The 23,216-nt window shown below is 33.1% G+C and overlaps 1 protein-coding gene across 1 annotated transcript; it reads left to right on the forward strand.

Moving 5' to 3' along the window:
• The first annotated feature begins 17,992 nt into the window (after positions 1-17,992).
• Positions 17,993-20,705, forward strand: LOC128216788 (uncharacterized). The gene is made up of 4 exons (XM_052923451.1): positions 17,993-18,477; positions 18,873-19,103; positions 19,317-19,770; positions 20,016-20,705. The coding sequence occupies exons 1-4, from the start codon at positions 18,186-18,188 to the stop codon at positions 20,017-20,019; spliced, it is 981 nt and encodes a 326-aa protein (XP_052779411.1). The 5' UTR covers positions 17,993-18,185; the 3' UTR covers positions 20,020-20,705.
• Positions 20,706-23,216: the final 2,511 nt, after the last annotated feature.

Genomic DNA, 23,216 nt, shown 5'->3' on the forward strand with positions numbered 1-23,216 from the left:
CAAGTGGATTTGCAGCTTTGATAGACTGTTGAAATATCGTCGATAAATCACGATTGATAGTTGTAATATGTCACTAGAAGTGATTAGCAGACCCATAGAATGTTGTATTTCTTATTTTCATGGGCAAGACTGATTTTACCCAGCTGATGCCACTAGCAACTATTTAAAGTAAGCCAGGACAGAGCTTGTTGAAAGAATGGGCTTATGCAATGCCAATTTCAAAGAAAGCGAAAGGTTTTCTGTTAAAAGAAAGTTCACGGACTGGTCAATATTTATGCTAAAAGCTACAGAAGCAAGCTCAAGCCTTAGGGAAATAAGTGTTAAACTCATTTAGGACTTGCATGGAATCTTAGAAAATGTATGTCGTCTGCAAATTATGTTTATTTATAAACTGAGCAGCTGACTAAGTTTCCAAAACATAAGAGCCTTCCGATGCAAAAGTCGTCTGAAGAGCATAAAATGTTTTAAAATTATTTTTAATTTCCTTCTGAGGTTAAATATTTAGTAAGCATAGTACATACATCCGCTGCAACATTTTGACACAACCAGATACTTAATTTACATGAACGATATATATTTCCGAACAAACGCAAATGCTTGTTGATTTAAAATCTTCCTTTTTTACCACAAAATTGTCGCAATGCATATATGTTGTACTCCTAAAAACTTCTCACAAAATTAGATAAAAATGAACTTTGAAATTCTTTAATTGTTACCTTGCCCACCCTCTTTCGCACTGTGGAATGCCTTATAAAGAATTGCTTAGCAGGAGTACTGCTTTGTGTTTAGCAAAGGTTGTTTGCGATTAGGTACCCCGCTTGCATGGTATTCACTGTGATGCAATGGGGCCATCCTTAAGAATTGTATGAACTATTGAAAATGTAGCATGTTAAAATATATGAGCAGACGTGGATTATTTGTTTATTTTGTGCATCATAGAGTACAATTACACATTTGTTATAAGTCTTAGATCAAGAGATCAACCTACGAACCAACCTAATCACTTCAACCGGAAAGAAAGGATAATTCGATTGGCCAAAACTGCAGTCCAATTCCAGGTAGCTATGGCTGCTGCCCAAGAAAAGAAACACTTTTCGACGCAATTTATATCTACCACAGCCCTAGATATCTTTGCTTTGTTTAACAAAACAATATTTTAAATCAAAGACCACGGGGATTTGTTTGTCAACGATAATATTAGGACTGATGTACTTTTCTAATAGAGTAACATTTCCAAATATTTATGCTAGGGTGGTTCGGCGTAATCCATTAATCTTTTATAAATTTAAATTTTAAAGTAAAACGAAAACTTTATTGAAATTACTTCAATGTTTTCATCGATGACATTTACGATATAGACATGATGTTATTTAAGAAACACATTAATCATAAATAAAATTGCATTATAGTCATAGTCATGTTTTTTATTTTTATAACCGCCCTTTAAAGCTGCAATCGCACATATTGAAATGTTTTTTGTCTTGGAATTAGCCATTTTTTGCGAAAATCCATGGAAACCAGTAATTTAAGACTGCTGACAAAAAATTAGATCGCAGATTTTTACATTTAAGTACAAAAAATGATGTTTTATGCATTTTCTTAAAACGTTAGTATCGGTTAAGGCCATAAAACATTTATATTCGAACGGACATATGAAAATCTACGATCTGATTTTTCTCAGCAATCTTATATCTTTGGTTTGCAGATATATACGCAAAATATTGCTCTTTCCAAGATAAAAAATAAAAAAAAGTTGTAAAAATGGTAAATCTGTGAGAGTGCAGCTTTAATAGATCATTTGATAATTGGGGCATTGATATGGTGTTATTCAAAATTATAATCTATGCAAAAATTATTATGTATATCAATATAAATCAAACATAAAAATTATCTCCATTTTAATATATAAACGCAACACCACACATTACCATCCTAATGATGAATGCATTACCTTTAGTGAAATGGCATATTTATACAACATTATACATTCAATTGAAATCAAATTTATCAATATAAGAAGTTTTCTTGGAATTAATTTGTATAAAAGCTGATCACTTGTAAGTGTCTCTTGTGTGTGTTGATAAACTGAATAAACAATTAATGCGTAAAGACAGATCTAACACTCGTCGTGATTGACATAGCCATAGATCATGGAACGCCAATTGTTTATTTCAATGTTCCTTCTACATAAAACATCAATAATTGAGTTATATAACAGCTTGAAATGTATGTAAATGTCGATCAAGTTTTGTTTTTCGGTGATTTAAATGTTAATTACGATCAAAGTTTTATGTTTGTCGGAAAATAAAGATCGTGCAAAGCCTTTTAATTTCGATCTGCATTATTGAAATTCTACTTATTCTACAATAACAAGATTTTTAGTAGGCTTGTATGCAAATCGATGCAAATGATTTGGTTAATTTTATTGTCTTAACGAAAAATAATGATGGCTATTTCACAAGCGTTGAAAATGTAAATCAATGTAAACACTGTTGTTTAATTTCCTTGTGAGGTTTTACAAAGAAGTGGGCCAAGTTCTGAGCATTTCTAACAATTTATGTTCGATTGACATTTCCAATTTTTAGTATGAGTTTCCTCGTTCATTCGTTTGAATGAGGTGGTCACATTGTTCGAAGCTTATTGAGAATTCATAATGGCAGGTTTTATTTTCCACAATGATTTTATTAATATTATTATTAAGACATCTTCTGCTGAGAAAAATGTCATGTAAAAAAAGAGAATGGAACAATCATGTACCTTAGAGCCAGCCATCTTATCAATACGTGTTCGAGATTGTCCGGCTAACGCAGTAGTAAGCGCACTCGTTTCTCACTAAGGCAACCCGGGTTCGATTTCTTCACATAACAAGATTACCCTATCGCGTAACACTGTGTCACCGGGAGTGGCTCAGTGCAAGTTGATAAAGCTTTCTTTACAATCGTTCTTAAATAGATCAAGTTTAAAGTAATAAGTGTTCCAATATATATCGCAATATTAGGAATTTTAGTAGAACAGTTACGATGGTCAGGAACCATTGCAAGTTTTAAATTGCAAATTTACACGTCAATTAAATAAAGTTCACAATTTCACCGTCTGAAATGTGAGGCTTTCCATCAATGAAGGTTTTACCTACTTCATTTGATTATAGCAGGAAATAACACAAGTAAATAACGTGTTGAGTCAGGCCGCCTGAAAACTCCTTGTATCCCAACTACCTAATAGCCAAAAAATGTCGACAAAAATGACAACAACTCTGTTTCCAACAACCAGCAACAATAACAATAACCGTTCAAATGTTCACAACTTTCGTTTCAAATTAAGTCATTTTTAAAGGGATTTTTTTTGTCGAACATTTAAAATGACATCTTATTTGGTTTGTCTTAAAACTATACATGCTTTAATTGGTTTTAATATTACAAGTGTTCAAAATTATATTTTGTCCAATGGGATAATAGTCTTTTTTTCTAAATTTGCTGTACATTTAGTGTGTTAAATCAGCAGTCAGTCGTCAATTATTTTAATCATGTGAATAAGTAGATTTAAACAGAGGCTGGGTCAGTTGAAAAAAGATACTCTCAAACACTAAGCCGGTTAAAAGGTTTTAAGTATGCATTAACCAAACAAACGGGCCCTGCGACAGTCCAGGCCCATTTGTTTTGGTAAACGCATATTAAAAACCTTTTGATATTACTTAAAGATGCGATCTTACTCCCAAATGTGCAGAAAACACGGTATTTCTACCTTATGAGACGATAGTAGATCGCAGTAAATCTTTTGGCATTCACCAACCATTTGATATGTTTGCATTTTCAGCTGTTTAATACACGGTTACAATCTTGTTATCAATAATTAGTATTTTCCATAAATGTATCATTTAGGAGGTAGTTGAAGGTTTATCTCTAAAAGTTTGTCATACATGTGCATGTATTGATTTTGAATAAGAGTGTGTCACTTTAATATTAATCAGACGGCAGTCTGCAAAGTGAATAATTATTGATGGTGACAAAATTATACCACGTTAGTTAGTCATTGACACTAATGTTGATGTTTTCATGCAAATGTGCATCATCATTTGTAGAATTTAATCGACCAAAAACGCAAACTCGGAATGCCAATGGAATTATAAAAGTATCAAAGTGATATTCATAACAATTGCATGACGTTTAGTTTTAAAACGTCAATAAAAACACGGCAGTGATGACATTCCCTAGACTTCATGTCTTGTCAATAATGAATTCATTTTAAACTCTCTAACGGAATGGCATTTACACATTCCAAAAGTGTAAATAATTGATGGCATCTTGTCAGTTGCTCGCAAAAACACATTAAAAGTAGTTTTATTGTATTCTTAAATCTGTTCAAACCACATAACTTTGAAAGTACGATGCAACAGCTGCCACTGTCAATTGTCGATTATTCAACCCTAGTGGATTTTAAGCTTTGATTAATATGTTGAAATATCGTCGATAAATTACGATTGATAGTTGTATTTTATCCCATTGCGTGAAATTTAGCAGTCCATAAAATGATGTATTTCTTATTTTAAGGTTCAAGACTGATTTTACCCAGCTGAGGCCACAGCCAACTATTTAAAGTAAGCCAGAGGCAGCTGTTGGGATCTACATTATATTTCAAGTATATGTGGTATAAACGTCAAATGACAAGATTATGTTTTATTTCTGTTTCCTTAATTTTGCGGTTATTTCAAACACCGGCTAAAGTTCAAATCAGTTATATATGTAGTCGATTTTTGTCGTGAATTATCTTAAAGCTGCAATCTCACAGATATACCGTTTTTACAACTTTTTTTAAATTTTCGTCTTGGAAAGAGCAATTTTTGCGTAAATATCTGCAAACCAATGATAAAAGAATACTGACAAAATATCTGATCGCAGATCTTCATATTTCCGTTCGAAAATTAATGTTTTATGGTTTAAACGGTTTAGAAAAAAAAAAAAAAACATCAATTTTTGAACTTAAATATAAAAATCTTTTTTGTCAGCAGTCTTATGTAACTGGTTTTCATGCATTCTCGTAAAAAATGGCTCATTTGAAGACAAGAAATGAAAAGTTGTCAAAACGTTCACTCTGTAAGAGTGCAGCTTTAATGTCATATTGTCGGTCTTTTGCTACGCATTTGTTAGAATTGAACTGAAGCCAGTATTGAACATAAACACAAAGTTATAGAAATAAAAAGAATAAATGCTTTGAAATTTTAAGAGGTAACTACAGATTTGAGAAAAACATGAATTTATGACTCAATGTTTACCCCTTAAAAGGGAATGGTTGCGCGGCCCTTTGGTATTGGAAAATTAATGTCGTTTTGACAAAAGGGGCTATCATTCTATCCTGATTCATATAATGTTCAACCCTTTTTTTTTCAAAACTTTTATTCAACATTCATTAATGACGCTTTATTGATACATTTGCTAAAGGCTGTAGACTGCATAAAACTTCCATGACAAACATAAAAGGTGTTTAAACATTAAGAAATGGCCATATAGTATCCATGCTCAGTGCACAAGCCTTCGTAAAGAAGATGCAAATTCTCAATAAAATGAAGCAACATAAGGTCCAAGAATGATATGTTTTGACTCAAAACACAGTTTTTTTTTAGAGATTTAGGGTAGAACATGTTTTCAATAGTAGTACTTTACTATTAAAACGTTTGTACCAAGGGTATATTCTCAATAGCAGTACTGCACCATTGCATCATGCACATATAGTTTCGAAATCGTTCTAAGATTTCTGGTTACCAGGGTACCATGGTTTTACTGTTGAAAATCGCTTATATGTATAAAATGTTTTCTACGATTCGTGATGAAACAAGCCCCTGTATAATTGTTGAAAATAGCCTCTAGGTATCAAATATATCCTGTTTTGTTTTGTTTTAAATATTACTGGTAAACATCGCGTCTAAGTATAAAAAATCTCCTTAGATTCTTGCCAAAAGCATTCCTAGTATTTCTGTTGAAAATCGTTTCTAGGTATAAAACATCTCTAAGCCTTCTAAGATATGAAATGTCTCCTTGGGTTTTGTGTGAAAGAGACCATATTGCAAATGTTGATAATATATCCAAGGTATGAAATAGCTCTTAGGTTCCTTGATTAATACGACCCCTATCAAGTTACGAGCAAAAAAATGTTGTTTTGTTGTATTAATGGCGTCACAAGACGCACTTTAAGAGGAATTTAATTATTTATCACTTTATAAACTTTTACGTTAATCGCCACTGTTTGAAATAAACAACATTAATTAATATGATTTACACTCTTCCCGTTTACGATACAGTTTACAATGAATCATGTTCATGTTGTTCTTTCATAAAAAAACATAAAGCGCATATCAAAACAAGTTAAATAACGTTTCTTTAATTCATTGAATATTAAATTTAAATTGCGGTTTTCATCAGCGTTGAATAAAATGAATTGACATTTAAGAGTGTAATTATATCAATTATAATTGTGAGATTTTTATATTCCGACCCAAACATCGAACATAAGAGTAAAACAATCAAAGCACCGATGACACTGCCATAATAGGGTGGGCTCCTTACTTTGAGAAATAGAATGAATACTGAACTTGTGAAATTGACGTGGTATGTTGAGTAAGTTCATGTTGGGCAAAACAATTAATCTGGTTTGGGTAACATCCTTTTTCAAAACAGGGAGAATAGGTAGCATTTCAAAAAAAGGTTTTAAGCTTTATTTAAGATCCTTATTGCCAGCATTGGTTAGGGTAACATCCTTTTTCCAAACAGGGAGAAAAGGTAGCATTTAAAAAAGAGAAGGTTTTAAGCTTTATTTAAGGACGTTATTGCCAGCTTTGGGGAATGGTGTTTAAATTATAAGTTATTAAGCTTTAATGCTTTAAACAACTTATTTAAACACACACTTAAAAATATATATAATTATAAGTATATATTTGTTTATGTTTTATATCTTTTTTACCAACTGATTAAAAAACACCAGTAGAGTCGGCTCCATTTCCGTAGGTAGGGTCGGGATCTGGCCATTTCGTAACCTTTCAATTTCGTAACCGCTGAATCTTGGTTATTTCGTAACGGTCAAAACTTAATTGGTCATATGGTAACCATCAGTTAAAGAGGTGATAAATGGTATACTTAGCACCTCGATAAGTGTATTGCTCGTTACTGAATGCAATGCCACAGCAACCTAGGACAGCCTTTGTCAATATATATTTAATTGTAGAATGACTGCACGGTTTGTGTTTTTTAAATGAAAACGACCTCATTTACAAATATGAAATTTGTTTAGATAGCGAAGTTTATTTACTAAATGTCTTTATCGCAAACCATTTAAAAGGTCGAGGTTTGATAACAGTAGTACGGATGATGAAAACTCCTAATAATATCATAGAATGGTGCATGTTAAGATAAAACTATATAAGAGTTTTTTAATTGGACAAATTTCTGTTGTATGATTTTAAATACATCACTTTCTTTATTTGTATAATATAAATGTAATGTTCATTGCGATTTTTATGTTATCATGCATGCATGACCAGAGTGTACTGAAAAAAACTTTACCAAATCGGGAAGACGTTGAAAATAAATAGAGTAAGAAATCGTTGAAACAATTATCCGTTTTATTTTACTCTTAACAAAACATGACGGTTGTGAAAATACACATAGTTAGAAGTCGTTGAAACATTTATCAGTTTTATTTTATAATCAATACATACAATATTAATCAAATTAATATACTTATACACAGAGAATTACTGTTATATAAGCGACGGTTACACACACACATACACATGTATAACTTACATCAATTTTGAGTGATAAACTTTTAACTACTTGCTGATAACAGGAATTTTACCGTGTATTTAATAGCTGAAAACGCAAAACTATTACATGATTGGTGAGGTCTTAAAGTTTTACTGTGAACTTTTATCGTCTCATAAGGTAGAAAGGTCGTGTTTTCTGCATCTATCTTTCAAATTAAACTGGGTATACTTCATAAGAACCATTGTTTTTGACAATTCATCCTTTTCGGTATATTAAATCAATTGTATTGCTAGTAATTGTGATAAATCGTATTTGGGAGTAAGAGTGCATCTTTATATATTTGACGAGTTTTACAGGACGAAAATTTTATGTAAAAGTACTTTAATCGCTGTAACAATTATTAATTGTGCGTTTGATTGATAAGAAACTTTATTTTGTAATCATCTAATTGAATATTCTACGGCTCTTTTGATTGATGATAACAAAATTGCCTTCATAGATTTGTTAACCCTGAATTTGTTTTCATAAGATTGTTTTATTTACGTTTCGTTTGAAATCCCCCAACACAACATAATACGGATATTACCTTGTCGTTTGTGGCTACATATTTTGATATATTTGTGGTTTGTCTTCTACGTTTGTTTGTTGTGTGTTTATACAATTTTTTACACAAACCCACGTCAAAATGTCTGCCGACGGGTTTTAGACGATTTTTGCATTGCAGTTGAACATGAAGTGTGTCACTCATTCAGTGGCTGGTAAGCCTTATGCCTTTAAACAGGGTGTTTGTATTTGTTTTGTCCACTGCGATTGTCCCTGTTGCTTCCATTATATTATCAAATTGATTTTCTTTGAAAAGGATTTTACCAATTAAATGACAATGGAGCTTTGAATATAATTTGCATACAACTATAGTGATGTCTTTTGCTGCTAACTATGCATTTTAAATAAAAAAAAATGTTCAAAGAAACGTTCTCGAGTGTACGTAATTGTTAAAGCGCTGGCTTCCCATTAAGGCGTCACGGATTCAATTCCCGGCCTTGGCGTATGTTAGTTTGGTTAGTGGTCCCCAAGCCGGACAAGTGGGTAATCTCCGGGTATCTCGATTTTCCCTAAACAACAATTTCACACTCTCACGCAACATCGTGCCAACGAGTGACTTAGCATACGTTATATATTTAGTGTGTTTTTTTTTACAATATTTGATAAATAAATGATTAAACTAAATAAAATATCGGACCAAAACAAATTTAGCCTAAATCTGAAATAGCCTAATCCAAGTTCGGTATCAAGTAAGTTTGCAACTCTTGATACGAGGGCGGGAGTTGAGGTTTTGGTGTACTTTATGGATTTTAAGTAAAAAAATAAGAGTTCGATGGCAATCTTTTATAGAAGATCATAGTGGATTATTGCCGATGTTCGGTACAAATCGAAGATTTTTTCGACGGTATTCGATAAGCTCACAGTCACTTAGTAAAAGTATGGTGAAATGTTCGTTTTTTTTTTAATTTGATGGACAAAAATACAGATCTTAACGTCTAAATTGAAAGAATGCTGTACTCTTTTGATAGAATGAGAATAACACGCGAACGTGCCCTTTACATACATTCTGATATGAACTGTTTTTGCATATTTCAACTGAACTAAATAATGACCAATAGCAACAGTAATTGTTTCCGAGTTGTATTTGACTTTTTATTGCCAAAGGGTGCCAATTTCCTGAGTATTGTGCATTGGCTTAATATTAAGTGTTTCAAGGTTTACAGTCCAATGCAAACGCAATGTGTTCAGTGTTTCAAGGCGGAAACACCACAGTTAACATTGTTAGTTTAGTGTTTCAAGGCGGAAACCCGAAGGTAAACGCTGTGTATTGAGTGTTTCAAGGTTCAAACCCAACTGCTATCTTTGTATGTTGATTGTCTTAAAGCCTAAAGTCCTACGTGTGTAAACTCTGTGTATTGGGTGTTTTAAGGGGCAAACCCTATAGTTAACACAGTGTATTGAGCGTCTTAGGGTTAAAGCCCTAATGCAAAGTCTGTGTGTTGAGTATTTTTAAGAGGCAATAAAACGTAAACGCTGTGTGTGTGTTCAGTGTTTCAAGGCGGAAACCCAACAGTTAACGGTGTATTTTAAGCTTAAGTTGAAACCAAAGTGTAATTTCTGTGTGTTTTGTGTTTCAAACATCCCATGTTAGCACTGTGTATTGAGTGTATAAGGTGGAAAAACCCAGTAACACCAGTGCAAACTATGTGTAGGTGGACATCAAAGTGTAAAATCTGTATGCTGAGTGGCTTAAGGTGGAAACTTTGTCTTGTGGTTGTATTTTGTGAAACTGCCTCTTTTGATTTACATCAATTTATTTTGTACTGTTGGGCATTCAAGCAAGACCACAATATGTTTATCATCTAGCCTTGTACATCTTGCTTTTATTTCAATAGTATTGTATAACATAATGTAGTAGACCTGTGGGTATATCGCAAGGTGACATACCACGAAACTAATTTTCAGCCAATTATCATTTTCAGGTTTAACCGCCTTTTGCAAGCAAAACAAAACAATTTTGACGCAAAATTATTAAATTGCACATGAACGTCCCACACTTTTAGGAATCCCCTGCTTTAAATAGTTCATATACCATTGGTATACCACTGTAGCAATTACTACCACAGAAAAGGATACAATTTGCGTCTATGCATATAGTAAATCAGCCCCATTTTGAAATATTGACTGAAATGAATTAATGTATTCCATTATTGATAGGGCATTGAAAGAAATAGGAAAAGAACACAACAAACACAAACCGGAAGAAAATTGTCACGACATAGGTACTTCTTTATTTGTTTAATCTTCAGATAGCAAACATATCTGAACTTGTGAAGGCTGCATTATCAGCTTCTTAGCTAAGGCGCGGCGAGACCTCAATGAAAGTATGATAAAACATCCTAACACCGGAGACTCTCCCTTTCTCTCTTACAAATTGTCACTACAATAACATTAACCTTAAGCTTGATGTTCAAACAAGTAAGGTCAAATATTTCCTACACAAACCCTAAACATTTTTATAAGGAAATGACTTGCACATTTGCGTTGCTACATGAACAATTTTACTTCAATCAAGTTACATGAGCTCTAAACATCCACCGCCTCAGCCACTGAACTTTGAAAGGGCAAGAAATGTTTCGTGGTTTCTCAAAATATCAAAACATAATTGAAATTTTTTAATCCCAAAAGTATTCCAATACTTAGTCATTATGATACCGCGGGACAATTTAAGACACTTTTACGAAATTATACTTTGCCGGTTTTTTTTGTAAAGATTGCAAAATGTGGTTAATTAAAACCATTTGCGAAACTTATTTACATTACTTACAGGCACTGTTACGTTTATAAACCACAACCTATCACATCCCACTGCTGTCATAATCAAATCCTTTGTCATTGTATTATTAATTGTTTAAAATAGAAACGAGTTAACTTTATATTTTTACATTCATGCCTTGATGATCGTGTGGGTTTTATTGCTTATATTTTCCAAAAAACAAAGTTTTCTGTAAGATCTTTCAAGCTAATGCTTATTGGTATGTTTTTCAACAATAATTAAAGTTTAGAATTAAACAAGATGTTATTATAGTTAATTATATGTACCACCAACAATAGATAAAGGTGGAAGATAGAATTGTTTTTTTATAATGTTTATGAATTCATGCAAAACCTTACTTAATACCACATACAATTGTAATCCATTGATGATTTATTATATACAAAATAGAAATTTCGTAGTCTATGATGTATTGATAGCAAAACCAAGATGTTTGCTTTCGAAGTAATATATTAGTCAAACCAACTTAATATGAATCGAAAAACCGTAAATGGACTCGTATAACTGATCTTATTTAACACAGAAATATTTACAACGTAAATAATTTATTCTAGTCATTTTGCGACATTCCATAAATAAACGATCTGCATTTGTTTCAAATGAACGCATCAATAGATTTAAAACAGTACGACTTTAGTACAGCTGTGACAACTTTGTCAATCAAATTATCATTTAAGTTTGACACTAAAGAGGTGGCGGATTAAAACATGCACATTTACATGTTCATATAGCCACACTTTTATGTGGTGTAGTTTCACTTAAATCTTTCATCTACAAGCTCGCTGATACGCTCATAATTCACCCTACTTGCGCTTAATCAAATGTGGTTTTAAAATAGTACAACGTATACATATCTGAATAAGGTAATGCACAGAAAGCAGCCCACATGCAAACGTACACGTATTTCCAACATCTCTATTGTTCAAACATCCACCGAGGAACATGTCTATTGTCAGTAGTTTCAGATGAACGTCATGTACGGACCATCCACACGTCCAACCCAACAGTGTTCCTTTTAACTGTATGTAGGGGAGACCTTATTGGTTTATAAAGATTGCTTAAGTTAAGGATTAATTTCTATATTTAATTTTCTCTTTATAAATTGGTGGCAATGATGATTTTGGCAGTAATAATTTTCGCGTTTATCAAGAAAATCATCTATATTTTTTAAATTCGTCTTTTACAAATGCATGACACTGGTCTTTCTTACGAATCTCCGCATTGAGAGGTCACGAAAGGCCTACCAGTTCATGCAAAATGAACGCAAATCTAATCGAAGAGAAAATCAAGTACGAATGTAAATATAATGTTATTGAACATATTCTTTAGTGATTTGCAGACCAACAATGTATTATCATTCCTAATTAGTTTCACATGTCAAGAAATTAAAAAGAATATTTGATTTGACCCTTCATTAACTTTTATATACCTGGAATCTATTAATATTTTTTTTATAAATGATACTTCAGTATGATAATTACGCAATGACAACGTAATTATATTAGTCGTTCATTTGACAACCTGACAATTGCGAAGTCAAAACAGGCGGGACAAGTAATCCTCATTCGTGGAAGATAAATCAAATTACAATGCGTTTACATTGGACTGTGTACCTTGAAACACTTTACACTAAGCGTTTACACATTGATTTGGCAAAGCAAAATCGGCGCAACCCTTTATTTCCTTGGCAATTAGCCAATAAACAATAAACAGGTAATTGGCACCCTGCTTAGACACCAGGGGCAACAATCAGTAAGACATACCTGGGATTTAACAAGCCAGACATTCCGTAAAAGAGGCATGTAAATTTATAGTGTCACATTCGTTCAGTTTTAAGTGAATGAAAATGTCGGTATTCCATCTAAGTTCATTGATATAATAAAGAATTCATTTTGATGCAATGCAGTTCATACCTTTTCACTATTTCGGCATTTAAATTTGTGTAGAATGAATGGTTCAATGCAAAAATGCCACAGTTCACATTGAGCGTTTTACGTTTCTGTGTGTGGAGTGTTTCAAGGCGGAAAAAACCAGTGTTAACTCTATGTATTGAGTGTTTCAAGGATTAAACAAAAAGTGTAAACTGTTTGTTGATTGTGCCAAGGCTTACGTGTGCAAACTCTGTGTGTTGAGTGTTTCAAGGCGGAAACCTCACAGTAAACGGTGTATGCTAAGCGTTCCAATATGAATACCCAGGTGTAAAGTGTGTGTGTTGAGTGTTTAAATGCGTAAACCCCAGTGTAACGTCTGTGTGTTGAAATATCAAGGCGAAACCCTAAGTAATCCCATCAAATGAAGTTATTGTGTTGAGTTTTTTTTTAAGGCGGAAACTCCCGTAACCCCAGTGTAAATTCTGTATATTGAGTGTTTCAATGGGCAAACCGAAGTACAAACTGTATGTGTTGAGTTATTTAAGGTCGAAACTCCTACGTAAACTTTGTCAGTTGTCTTGTAGTTGTGTTTTTAATGTTGTTGCGCATTCAGGCAAGACCACAATTCGCTTACCTGTTAGCCTTGCACATCCAGTGTGTATTGTAATAGTATGGTGTAACATCATGTGGTAGACCTGTGGGTATATCGTAAGCTGTCATACCAAGATATACCGAGATAAAATAGAAAAATATACTGATCACGGATAAACTTCATAATACCATTTACACTTTATTCCAAAATTTATTTTAAGCCATTTATCAATATGCAGGTTTTTTCTGCATTTTTGCAAGCAAAATATAACATTTTTAGACAGAAAATTATAAGATTGCATGTGACTTGTCCTCATTGTTTAGGCACCCCCTGCTTTAAATATTTCTTATACCATTGGTCAATCAATCAAATCTTTAATCAAATCTTTATTTCTTCCTATACAGAAGATATGCAAATATATTTACAACGTGTAAGGTGCTAAAACAATAAAGGATACAATTTGCGTCTATGTAAAGAGTAAATCAGCCCAATTTTGAAATATTACCTGAAATGAATAAATGTGTTCCATTATTGATAGGACATTAGCATAAATAGAAGATAAATAGAACAAACAAAAACCGGAAGAAAATTGTCACGACATGGGAACATCTTTATTTGTTTAAACTTCACATGGCAAACATAATTATACGCGTGAAGGCCACATTATCAGCTTCTTAGCTCAGGTGCGGCGGGACCTGAATGAAAGTATGATAAACCATCCAAATAACGGAAACTTTCCCTTTCTCTCTTACAAATTGTCACTACGATAACATTGACCTTAAGCTTGATGTTCAAACAAGTAAGGTTAAATATTTCCTTCACAAACCCTAAACATTTTTATAAGGAAATGACTTGCAAATCTGTGTTGCTACATGAAAAGTTTTACTACAATTAAATTACATCAGCTCAAAATATCCACTGTCCTTGCCACTGAACTTTGGAAGGGCAGGAAATGTTTCGTGGTTTCTCAAAATATCAAACCATGATTCAAATTGTTTAGTCCCCAGAGTATTGAAAATACTTTGTCATTATGAACTTTCGTGACAATTTAAGACACTTTTTCGAAATTAGACTTCTCCTACCGCAGATATTGTTTTGTAAAGATTACAAAGTGTGCTTCATCAAAACCACGTGCGCGGTTTATTGATTTTTCTTACATTCGATGTTAGGATTAATAAACACATTCCACTGCTGTCGAAAGTAAATCTTCGTCAGTGTGTTATTAATTGTTTAAAATAGAAATGATTCATTTCAATGTTTTTATATTCATGCATTGAATCGTGTGGGTTTTAATTCTAATGTTTTACAAAAACATTTTACATCGTCCAATAGCTATTTAGATCTTTTTGTTTCTTAGAGAGACGTTTCAATAGTTATTTAGAGCTTCGACTTCTTGGAGAGATTTTTAACTAAGTCATTGCTTTCTGTTATGAGTATCACGTGGTTCACAGTTTTCGGGAAGGTCGTACAAGCTAATGCTGTTTATGTTTAATGCCTTTTTCTTAAACCGTTAGTAACGTTTAAGCCATAAAACATTAATTTTCGAACGGAAATATGAATAACTACGATCTAATTTTTGTCAATAATCTTATATCATTGCTTTTAAGATGTTTACGCAATCAATTGCTCTTTTCAAGACAAAAAAAATAGAAAGTTGTAAAAACGGTAAATCTGCGAGTGCAGCTTTAAGCGTAGGCTTCCTGTTAGAAATACCACAAGCAATAAATAAAGCTGGAAGTAAAAATGTGTTGTTTTTTAATGTTTATGAATTGATGCAAAACCTTCATTAATATCACATACAAATGTCATTCATTGTTGTTCTATTATATACAAAATATTAATTACGTAGTCTATTGAGATGTATTGATAGCAAAACCAAGATGTTTGTTTTCGACGCAAGACATCATTCATTCCCACTTAATATGAATCGATAAACGGGAAATGGACTCGTATAACTGAACTTATTTAATACAGACAATTTAACAAATAATTTATTAAGGTAATTAAGCGACCTTTCACAAATAAACGACATGCATTGTATTTTTCAAATTAGGGAATCATTAGGTTCAAAATCAGTATGAATAAAACACAAGAACTGTTTGATTATCTCACATGTGTACCTTTAAAGCATAAAAAAAGAAGGAAATAAATCTGAATCCCCAACTACCAACTAGTTTGTAGTTGAATATTCGCAAAAAAACATGCTGGAAATGGCCGAATATCCCAGCTGGTTGGTAGTTGAATATTCACGAATAATCGACTGGAAATGGTCGAATATCCGACTGGCACATGTACGAAAAGAAGTGATTTTAAACAGTGTTTGTTACAAGATATAAATGTGTACATGAATAAAAACACAATAACTGTTTGATTCTGTACATTTGTACCTTTAATCATAAAAAAGAAGAAAACAATCGGAATCCCCAACTACTTACTGGTTGGTAGTTGGATATTCGCGAATAACAAACTGGAAATAATTGAGAAGCTTAAAATCAACATCATCATCTAATGATGTTTTCGAATATTTTTTTTTTCATGTTTTACACACGCATGACCCGGGTCTTTCTTGCAAAACTCAGCGTAGAGAGGTCAAGAAACGACGCCGACTGGTGCGAACTTAATAAACGCAAATTTTATCGCTCAGAAAATCAAGTGCGAATATGAATATAATTATATGAAATCCATACTTAAGTGATTTACAGACAGCCAATGGGTTATCCTTCATTAAAAGATTATTTTGGCAATCAATTCAAGACATGTTTACCTTATCCTTCATTTATTTCTTAAATACATAGACTCTGTTTACAACGTTAACATCTATTTAGTTTAAACTACTTTGCTTAGCTTGATGCAGTCAAATATGATAGGTATATCGATTAGATGATAAACCATCCGGCCTGACCAAAGCGCCAGGGAGATTAAAGTTAACGGTATATTATATTTCCTTTCTCATAAAATCCAAAATCATAGTATAGACCAATTAAGTTTTACCATTTTATATGTTATAACGATTAAACAAAATTTACGAAGTTCATTGAAATAAGCACGTTTTTTCAAAGAAGAAGGAACTGAGATATGTCGGTACAAGATGGTTATTTGTTTGATATATTAATGAATAATAATATATATTCAGGAGGTATACAAGAATGTAAACCCGTTTGCCAAAACAACACTGAACTTTTTAAGTAATAAAACAAAATAGATGGGTTGCTTATATAAATCTTTGTTAACTTTCCTTAAACTGTGTGATTAATAGATATGTATTTGAGTCCATTAATTGACATTCTTCTAGTAGTAAACTGTGTGCTGACAAAACTATTACCAATTTAATGGTGCATATATTTTATGTATATTCTCAAAATAACGGTAATATTTGACGCAGCTAAAATAATAACAACTCAGTACTGACTTTGAACCAAAGATACACGTACCAAAGAGTGATTATATTCTATTATTTAGTTTAAGTGTTTGCTACAATTAGGTGATTATTCATAAATTGGTTCCCGTTATCAAAGTGTTGAAAGTTTCTTTTTTTTAAATATTTGATGTGATGCTAATATATTTAAAACTTCTACAGCAGTAAAGATTTGCATATTCTTATGTTATCAACTTCAACAAATTTCAGAGCAATCGCTCCAATTGTGCAAATAAAGAATGCCTCCTGTAATTGAAATCAAATCCAGCCATCCTTCAAAAGAGTGACTGTTACGGACGGAATTTATATCTTCTTGACAATATGAATGTGGAAATAATTCAGCTTGGAAGTATATTAAAAAAATAACAAGAAATGACTATAACATCAATAGAAAATGTTTACACACGAAAATAAACATAACATAAAAGTAGCTATGAAAAAGAAAGGTTCTGGAAAACAATCGTGATGTTTGAATAAAACCTTGCGAAAAAATGAACAATATCGTTTATCTGTTCGTCATTAAATTTTATTACTCATAATATTATAAAGAAATAAAATTGCGAACAAAGCTAATGATAGGGAAAAGAACATCCAATTTCAATCTGTCTCCTTAGAAGGCAAACACTACAACTGAACAAAACCACAACGGCGTTTAATTATCAAACATTGCAGCAATTAGTTTGATTAATATTTAAACATTATTTTAATAGTTTCTAGCCTCTCAATGAGCATGTCAACATGTTACAAATGACTTGTAACAAATGAATGACACATTTTTACAATTACGTCTTAATTATCATTATAAGATGATAAACATTGTTTAAACGCTAAGTTAATTGAAAGGGTCACAAAAATAGAATCCTGTCGATTGCAATTTCCTACTAAAGGTATGCGCCTACGTCATTAATTTAAAAGCGCGTGTTCACCGCTCCAGGAAGCCCCGCCTAAAGGTGGTCGTAAATTTCTATATATACTCGCATCTTCAGCATTCAAACAATTCGTTAACTGCGCACTGACAAGGATTTTAATCGAAAATAAGCTTACTCTTACTAAGACATTATTAATTCAACAAACATTGTGCGAGAAAACGTTGATAGATAAAACAGAAGTTATTTTTTTCATTTTCTTACATACAGGACTTCCAACAATAATACGCAAACTTTATAGCGAAACAATGATTGGATACATCACAGCGTTGTATGCTTTGGCCGCCGCAACTTTGGTCATTGCTGGCCACGACGAACTCGTGCAATGCACACCGGGTATATATCAGATCATCGGAAAGGCCGACTGTACGGGATTCTTCATGTGCGTGTTTGGAAAACAAATCGAGATGCCGCCTTGTCCTCCTAGCTCGGTGTTTAGCTCCAGCGCTAACGTTTGTGTTCCCAAAGGTTCAATGTATGATGACTGCAAGAAAACAACAGAAGGAAGCGGAGGTCACATGCCAGTGCTGCCAGACTTAGGTAAGTGAACACGTTGGGGTTGGTTTTGCCTGACAGTTTATGCTTGTATTTAATGTCTAAAAACATTCCAAAGTGGCCACTAACAATACATAATTTTTATATATCAGTAGTTATTTTATTGTTAATACTTTTTATAGTTTTTATATACATACACATATTAATTATTGTTTATTCTGAAGTGTGTATTTTATGTGGAAAACAGTCGATACTATAACTTAAATCAATAAATACACAAATGAAAACAGCAAATCCAATTTAATTAATATTCATTTCTATGCGGTTACCGCATACAGAGATGCGTTGAAAACTACCGTTTGCAAATAATGTATAGTAGAGTGTATCATGCATCTCAACAGATATGAGCAAATTTGCTAACCATAATATTTACTTTCCAGGGCCTCTTAGCCCAGAGGAACGATGTAACATGTTCGGAGGCGTGTTCCCCCACCCCACGGAATGTCAAGCCTTCTACAATTGCAGTGTCCGTTACACACATGGGATTCCCAGGTTCTTCGAGCAACACCTTGTTGAATGTCCCTACCCCAAGCTGTTCAACACTGAGACCAAACAGTGTGACTATTTTGAGAATGTCAAATGTGGAAGCAGGATGGAGATTAAGGATGGATGTAAGTTGACTTATCAAAAATCAATTAAAAAGAAATAATACTTTGAAAATAACACTTTAAACACCAGCATATATCCAATATTTATTTAACTCAGTTCTGTCAACACATCTTCAATAGCTTCCAAAAGTTTAATCTAACCAACATCCAATATCACAGTTGGTATTATACAACCAAACTAATGAAAACAATAACTTGTATCATGTTGTATTTCAGGCCAATACAGATCCAACCAGTGTCCCGTTGCCCACTGTAGACCCTGCAGTGTCGACCTTCCAAGTTGTATAGGCAAACGTGACGGAATTAACGTTCATCCAGTGAAACTTTGGAGTCCATTCTACGCCGTATGCTACAAAGAACGCACGATCAAAGAGGAGCGATGCCAAGCTGACGAAAATGGCCGAACACAGTTGTTCCATCCGGAAAGGAACGAATGCGTTTCATTGGAAATGATTCCTCGAGAACACGGTGGAATGATGCCCGAGTGCGGTACAAAAGTTGACGGTTTATATCAGGATGACTTTGGGCGATGTGACCGATACTTTAGTTGCCAGGGAGGAAAATATATTGAGATGGTGAAATGTGCGGCTGGAGAGGTGTTCGATAGCACAAAAGGCGGCTGCATTCCGCAAGAGAAAGCATGCGGAACCTGCGGAAGACTTGACCATTGGTGAGTGTCCTTATAAGTTGTGATAATTATTTATAGGCATGATAAAATTTTCAATTGCTAGTCTCAACACGATTAGATTTAAATCATTGATATACGAATGTGTAGTGCTTTAAAGCTGCAATGTGTCAATACATACATTCCAACCGTGTTTTATTGTTATTGCATTTGAAACATTTTGTATTGCCAACCGTATATCATAAAGGTTCTGACAATTAATACAATATATATGTACATATATATTTCAGCTGAGAAAACTTCTTACACACTTTTAAACGAAATGCTGATGAAAATGGACAAGGAGACGAATCGCCAACATTGATAAGACATGTTAAAGACATCAAAGTGTTGCTCTGAGTTGATCTCGCTTTGTTTGCCCTACGACCATACCATTTCAAAACCAAATGACTACATATTTGTAAATTTTGCAATGGTTTTGTATGTTTTTAATGTTATCAAACTCATTTTGTCTACTGATGAAAATTTAATACTTTATTGAATATTCCATTTATACATGTGTGCACCTAGGCAGTTCATTGAATTTGCTTGTTTGCCGTTAGTTCTGTGATAAGTATAACGCAAATTAGCTTAAACTTTTCTTTAAATATCAATGTTCATGCAGCCATGTCAGTGTTGCAAACTCTTAGTAATATATATATATTTATCTTATTTATTTACCAAATTGTTTTTAAACTAATATCATAAGTTATCCAATTTGCATTACAAAGCTTATTGATGTTTTATCATTTAAATAGAAGAAAACACGCATCTGACGAAGTTGTTGATCATTGATGTGATGCATAATGTTACTCTCGTGTATAAATCATGAATTATGTTCATTTATATGTAAATAGAATTTCATTATTATATTTATGGATTTTGCCAATTGCAGTGCCTTTGAAATCCACACATTTTGTTCAATAAAATGAGAAAAAATATGTTAGTTTTTTGCATCTTTATATACCTATTTTAACCTGCACTTGTCCATCAAGTTCAACCGTATACAATAAATGGCTATAACGCAGGACCAACCTTTCTATCATTCCAAGTTTACTTTTATATATAAAACTCATTTTAATGACCTGTAGCACGAATTGGTCCAAATCAGAGACACACAGAGTGAATTATGCTACATTATGCGCAAATATACATATAAAAGCAAGCTTGTGGGATTTTATCTAGAATATTTAGAATAAGTTCCTGTATGTCTAGCCATATAACTCTAAAAGTGGATGTTATTACGCACCCTTCAATATGTGGTTTGCCCATAATCATAAGGGACAAATGAAAACTTATTTATCTTTCGCCATAAAACACCCTATTAATATATCAACATATAACCTAATTATTGATACAAAAGAATGGACAACATTCAAGCAATAACCCTTTCACATGTTTGTGTTTTGTATATCTTAGTTCAAGTTTTCTTTATTTACAAAGATTGTGAAGTAAGTTGTATTAATTTATGCGTAGTCATTTTTGATGGCACTACTGTGTTCGAGTGATTATGGTAGTATTGTGTTGTGGCAGAAACCGGAGTGTTCGGAGAAATTCCACTTTTCTGGCTTGGTGACAACCAACCAAACTCACATACGCCAGTCAGGGAATCCATCCCGAAACACTCTGGTGGGAAGCGAGTGGGCTAACCAATGTGCTGACCTTATAAGCGTATCTCGTGTGGTGTTTGTTTGACCTTGATTTTTTGGATCTCCAAACTCCTATAAATGCATGCGTTTGGATTTCGTAAATATAAAAGGCATTATCCAAATAATAATTGTGTTCCGTTTTTAAATATTCTGAAAGAAAATCGGAAAGTGCACACATGTTTTGATGTTAATTACCCTTAATTCGATGCTTTTGAAACAAAACCTAGCAAAACCTTTTTTTCTCCAAAAATCTCTTTTGATAACTTTTCAACACTTCTCCCATAGCTGGATTTTTAAGCAACGACCTACTTAAACATAGCTTTGATGCAAGATGTTCAGAAGGTTACCTTGTTACGTCAAACAAGGACCGACAGAGAAGCAGCTGTCTAAGCTAGAAAAACTGGATATGAATAAAAGTATGTCATCCATGTTGTTTCGGATAATAAATCATGTAATTGCTATGAATGTGGTTTTTAACAGCTGAAGTAGGTGTTAGAAGGCGGTTATAGAGGCGGTTAATTGATGAGTAAAAGTGTAATATGTATAGACTGACTAGAAATTAAGGTTTGAATTAAACTATAATAAGGTACATTTCGTGTGCAATATATCCATGTGTAATGCACTCTAACGTTAAGCCATACATAAGTACATACACTATCAAGTAAATGTGTTTTGATGTGTTACTGATTGAGCAAATTGTATTAAAAGTAGAAACAAAAACATTTGCGCCCAAACCCAGCTCGTACAAATGCAACAATGTATACATCGCTGTGTGGTCAAATACCTGTTACTATCAACATAACACGCAATTGACATACTAGGATACTATCATTAAATTTCGTTCATTACATTGAGGATTTACATACTTTATTTAGTTTAAATAATAATACAAGCCTGGTAGTCAATTATTTTACGATGACGCTTTTTAAATACACAATGTCAAAGCCATATACCCATGCAAGATAAAAGTAATGTGCAGTATAACACTGCAATGTGTAATTGATTTTGTAAATTGTGTAAAAGTAAAAAAAAAACATTTGCGCCGAAACCCAGCTCAAAATGCTGCAACAAGGTGTACATGCGTGTTTCTACCTGCCTGTTATATCAACATAACACGATACTGATATATTAGGATCCAATGACTGAAAATAAACGCCAGTATAATATTGTCAAATCCGATCATAAAAATAAACGCTCTCCAACTGAATTTGTTTTGAATAATAAAACAAGCCTAGTAGCCAATTATTTTACGATGGATTTTTTTAGCTCGACTATTCGAAGAATAGGTAGGCTATACTACTCGCCCTAGCGTCGGCGTCGGCGTCCGGTTAAAGTTTTAGGGCAAGTTGGGATTTTCACTTGTAAGTCCAATACCTTTCATTCAATTGAGTTAATACTTCACACAGTTGTTCAGGGCCATCACATGATGAGGTTAGATAACTCCATATTATTCTTTACACAGAAACTTAGGTTAAAGTTTAAGGGCAGGTTGGGAGATTTATAAATAACTTCCATACCCTTTGTTCAATTGACCTAATACTCCACACAGTTGTTTAAGACCATCACACAATGAGGTTACATAACTCCATATTATCTTTAATACAAGTTATGGCTCCTGATTGACTTCGGTTAAAGTTTTAGGGCAGGTTAAAGTTTTAGGGCAAGTTGGGATTTTCAATTAAACTCTAATACCATTCAATTGAATTAATACTTTACACAGTTGTTCAGAGCCATCACATAATGAGGTTAGATAACTGCATATTATCTTTTATACAAATTATTGCCCCTGATTGACTATGGAAC

The sequence above is a fragment of the Mya arenaria genome, chromosome 14, assembly GCF_026914265.1.
Source record: "Mya arenaria isolate MELC-2E11 chromosome 14, ASM2691426v1".
Taxonomy (NCBI): Eukaryota; Metazoa; Mollusca; class Bivalvia; order Myida; family Myidae; genus Mya; species Mya arenaria.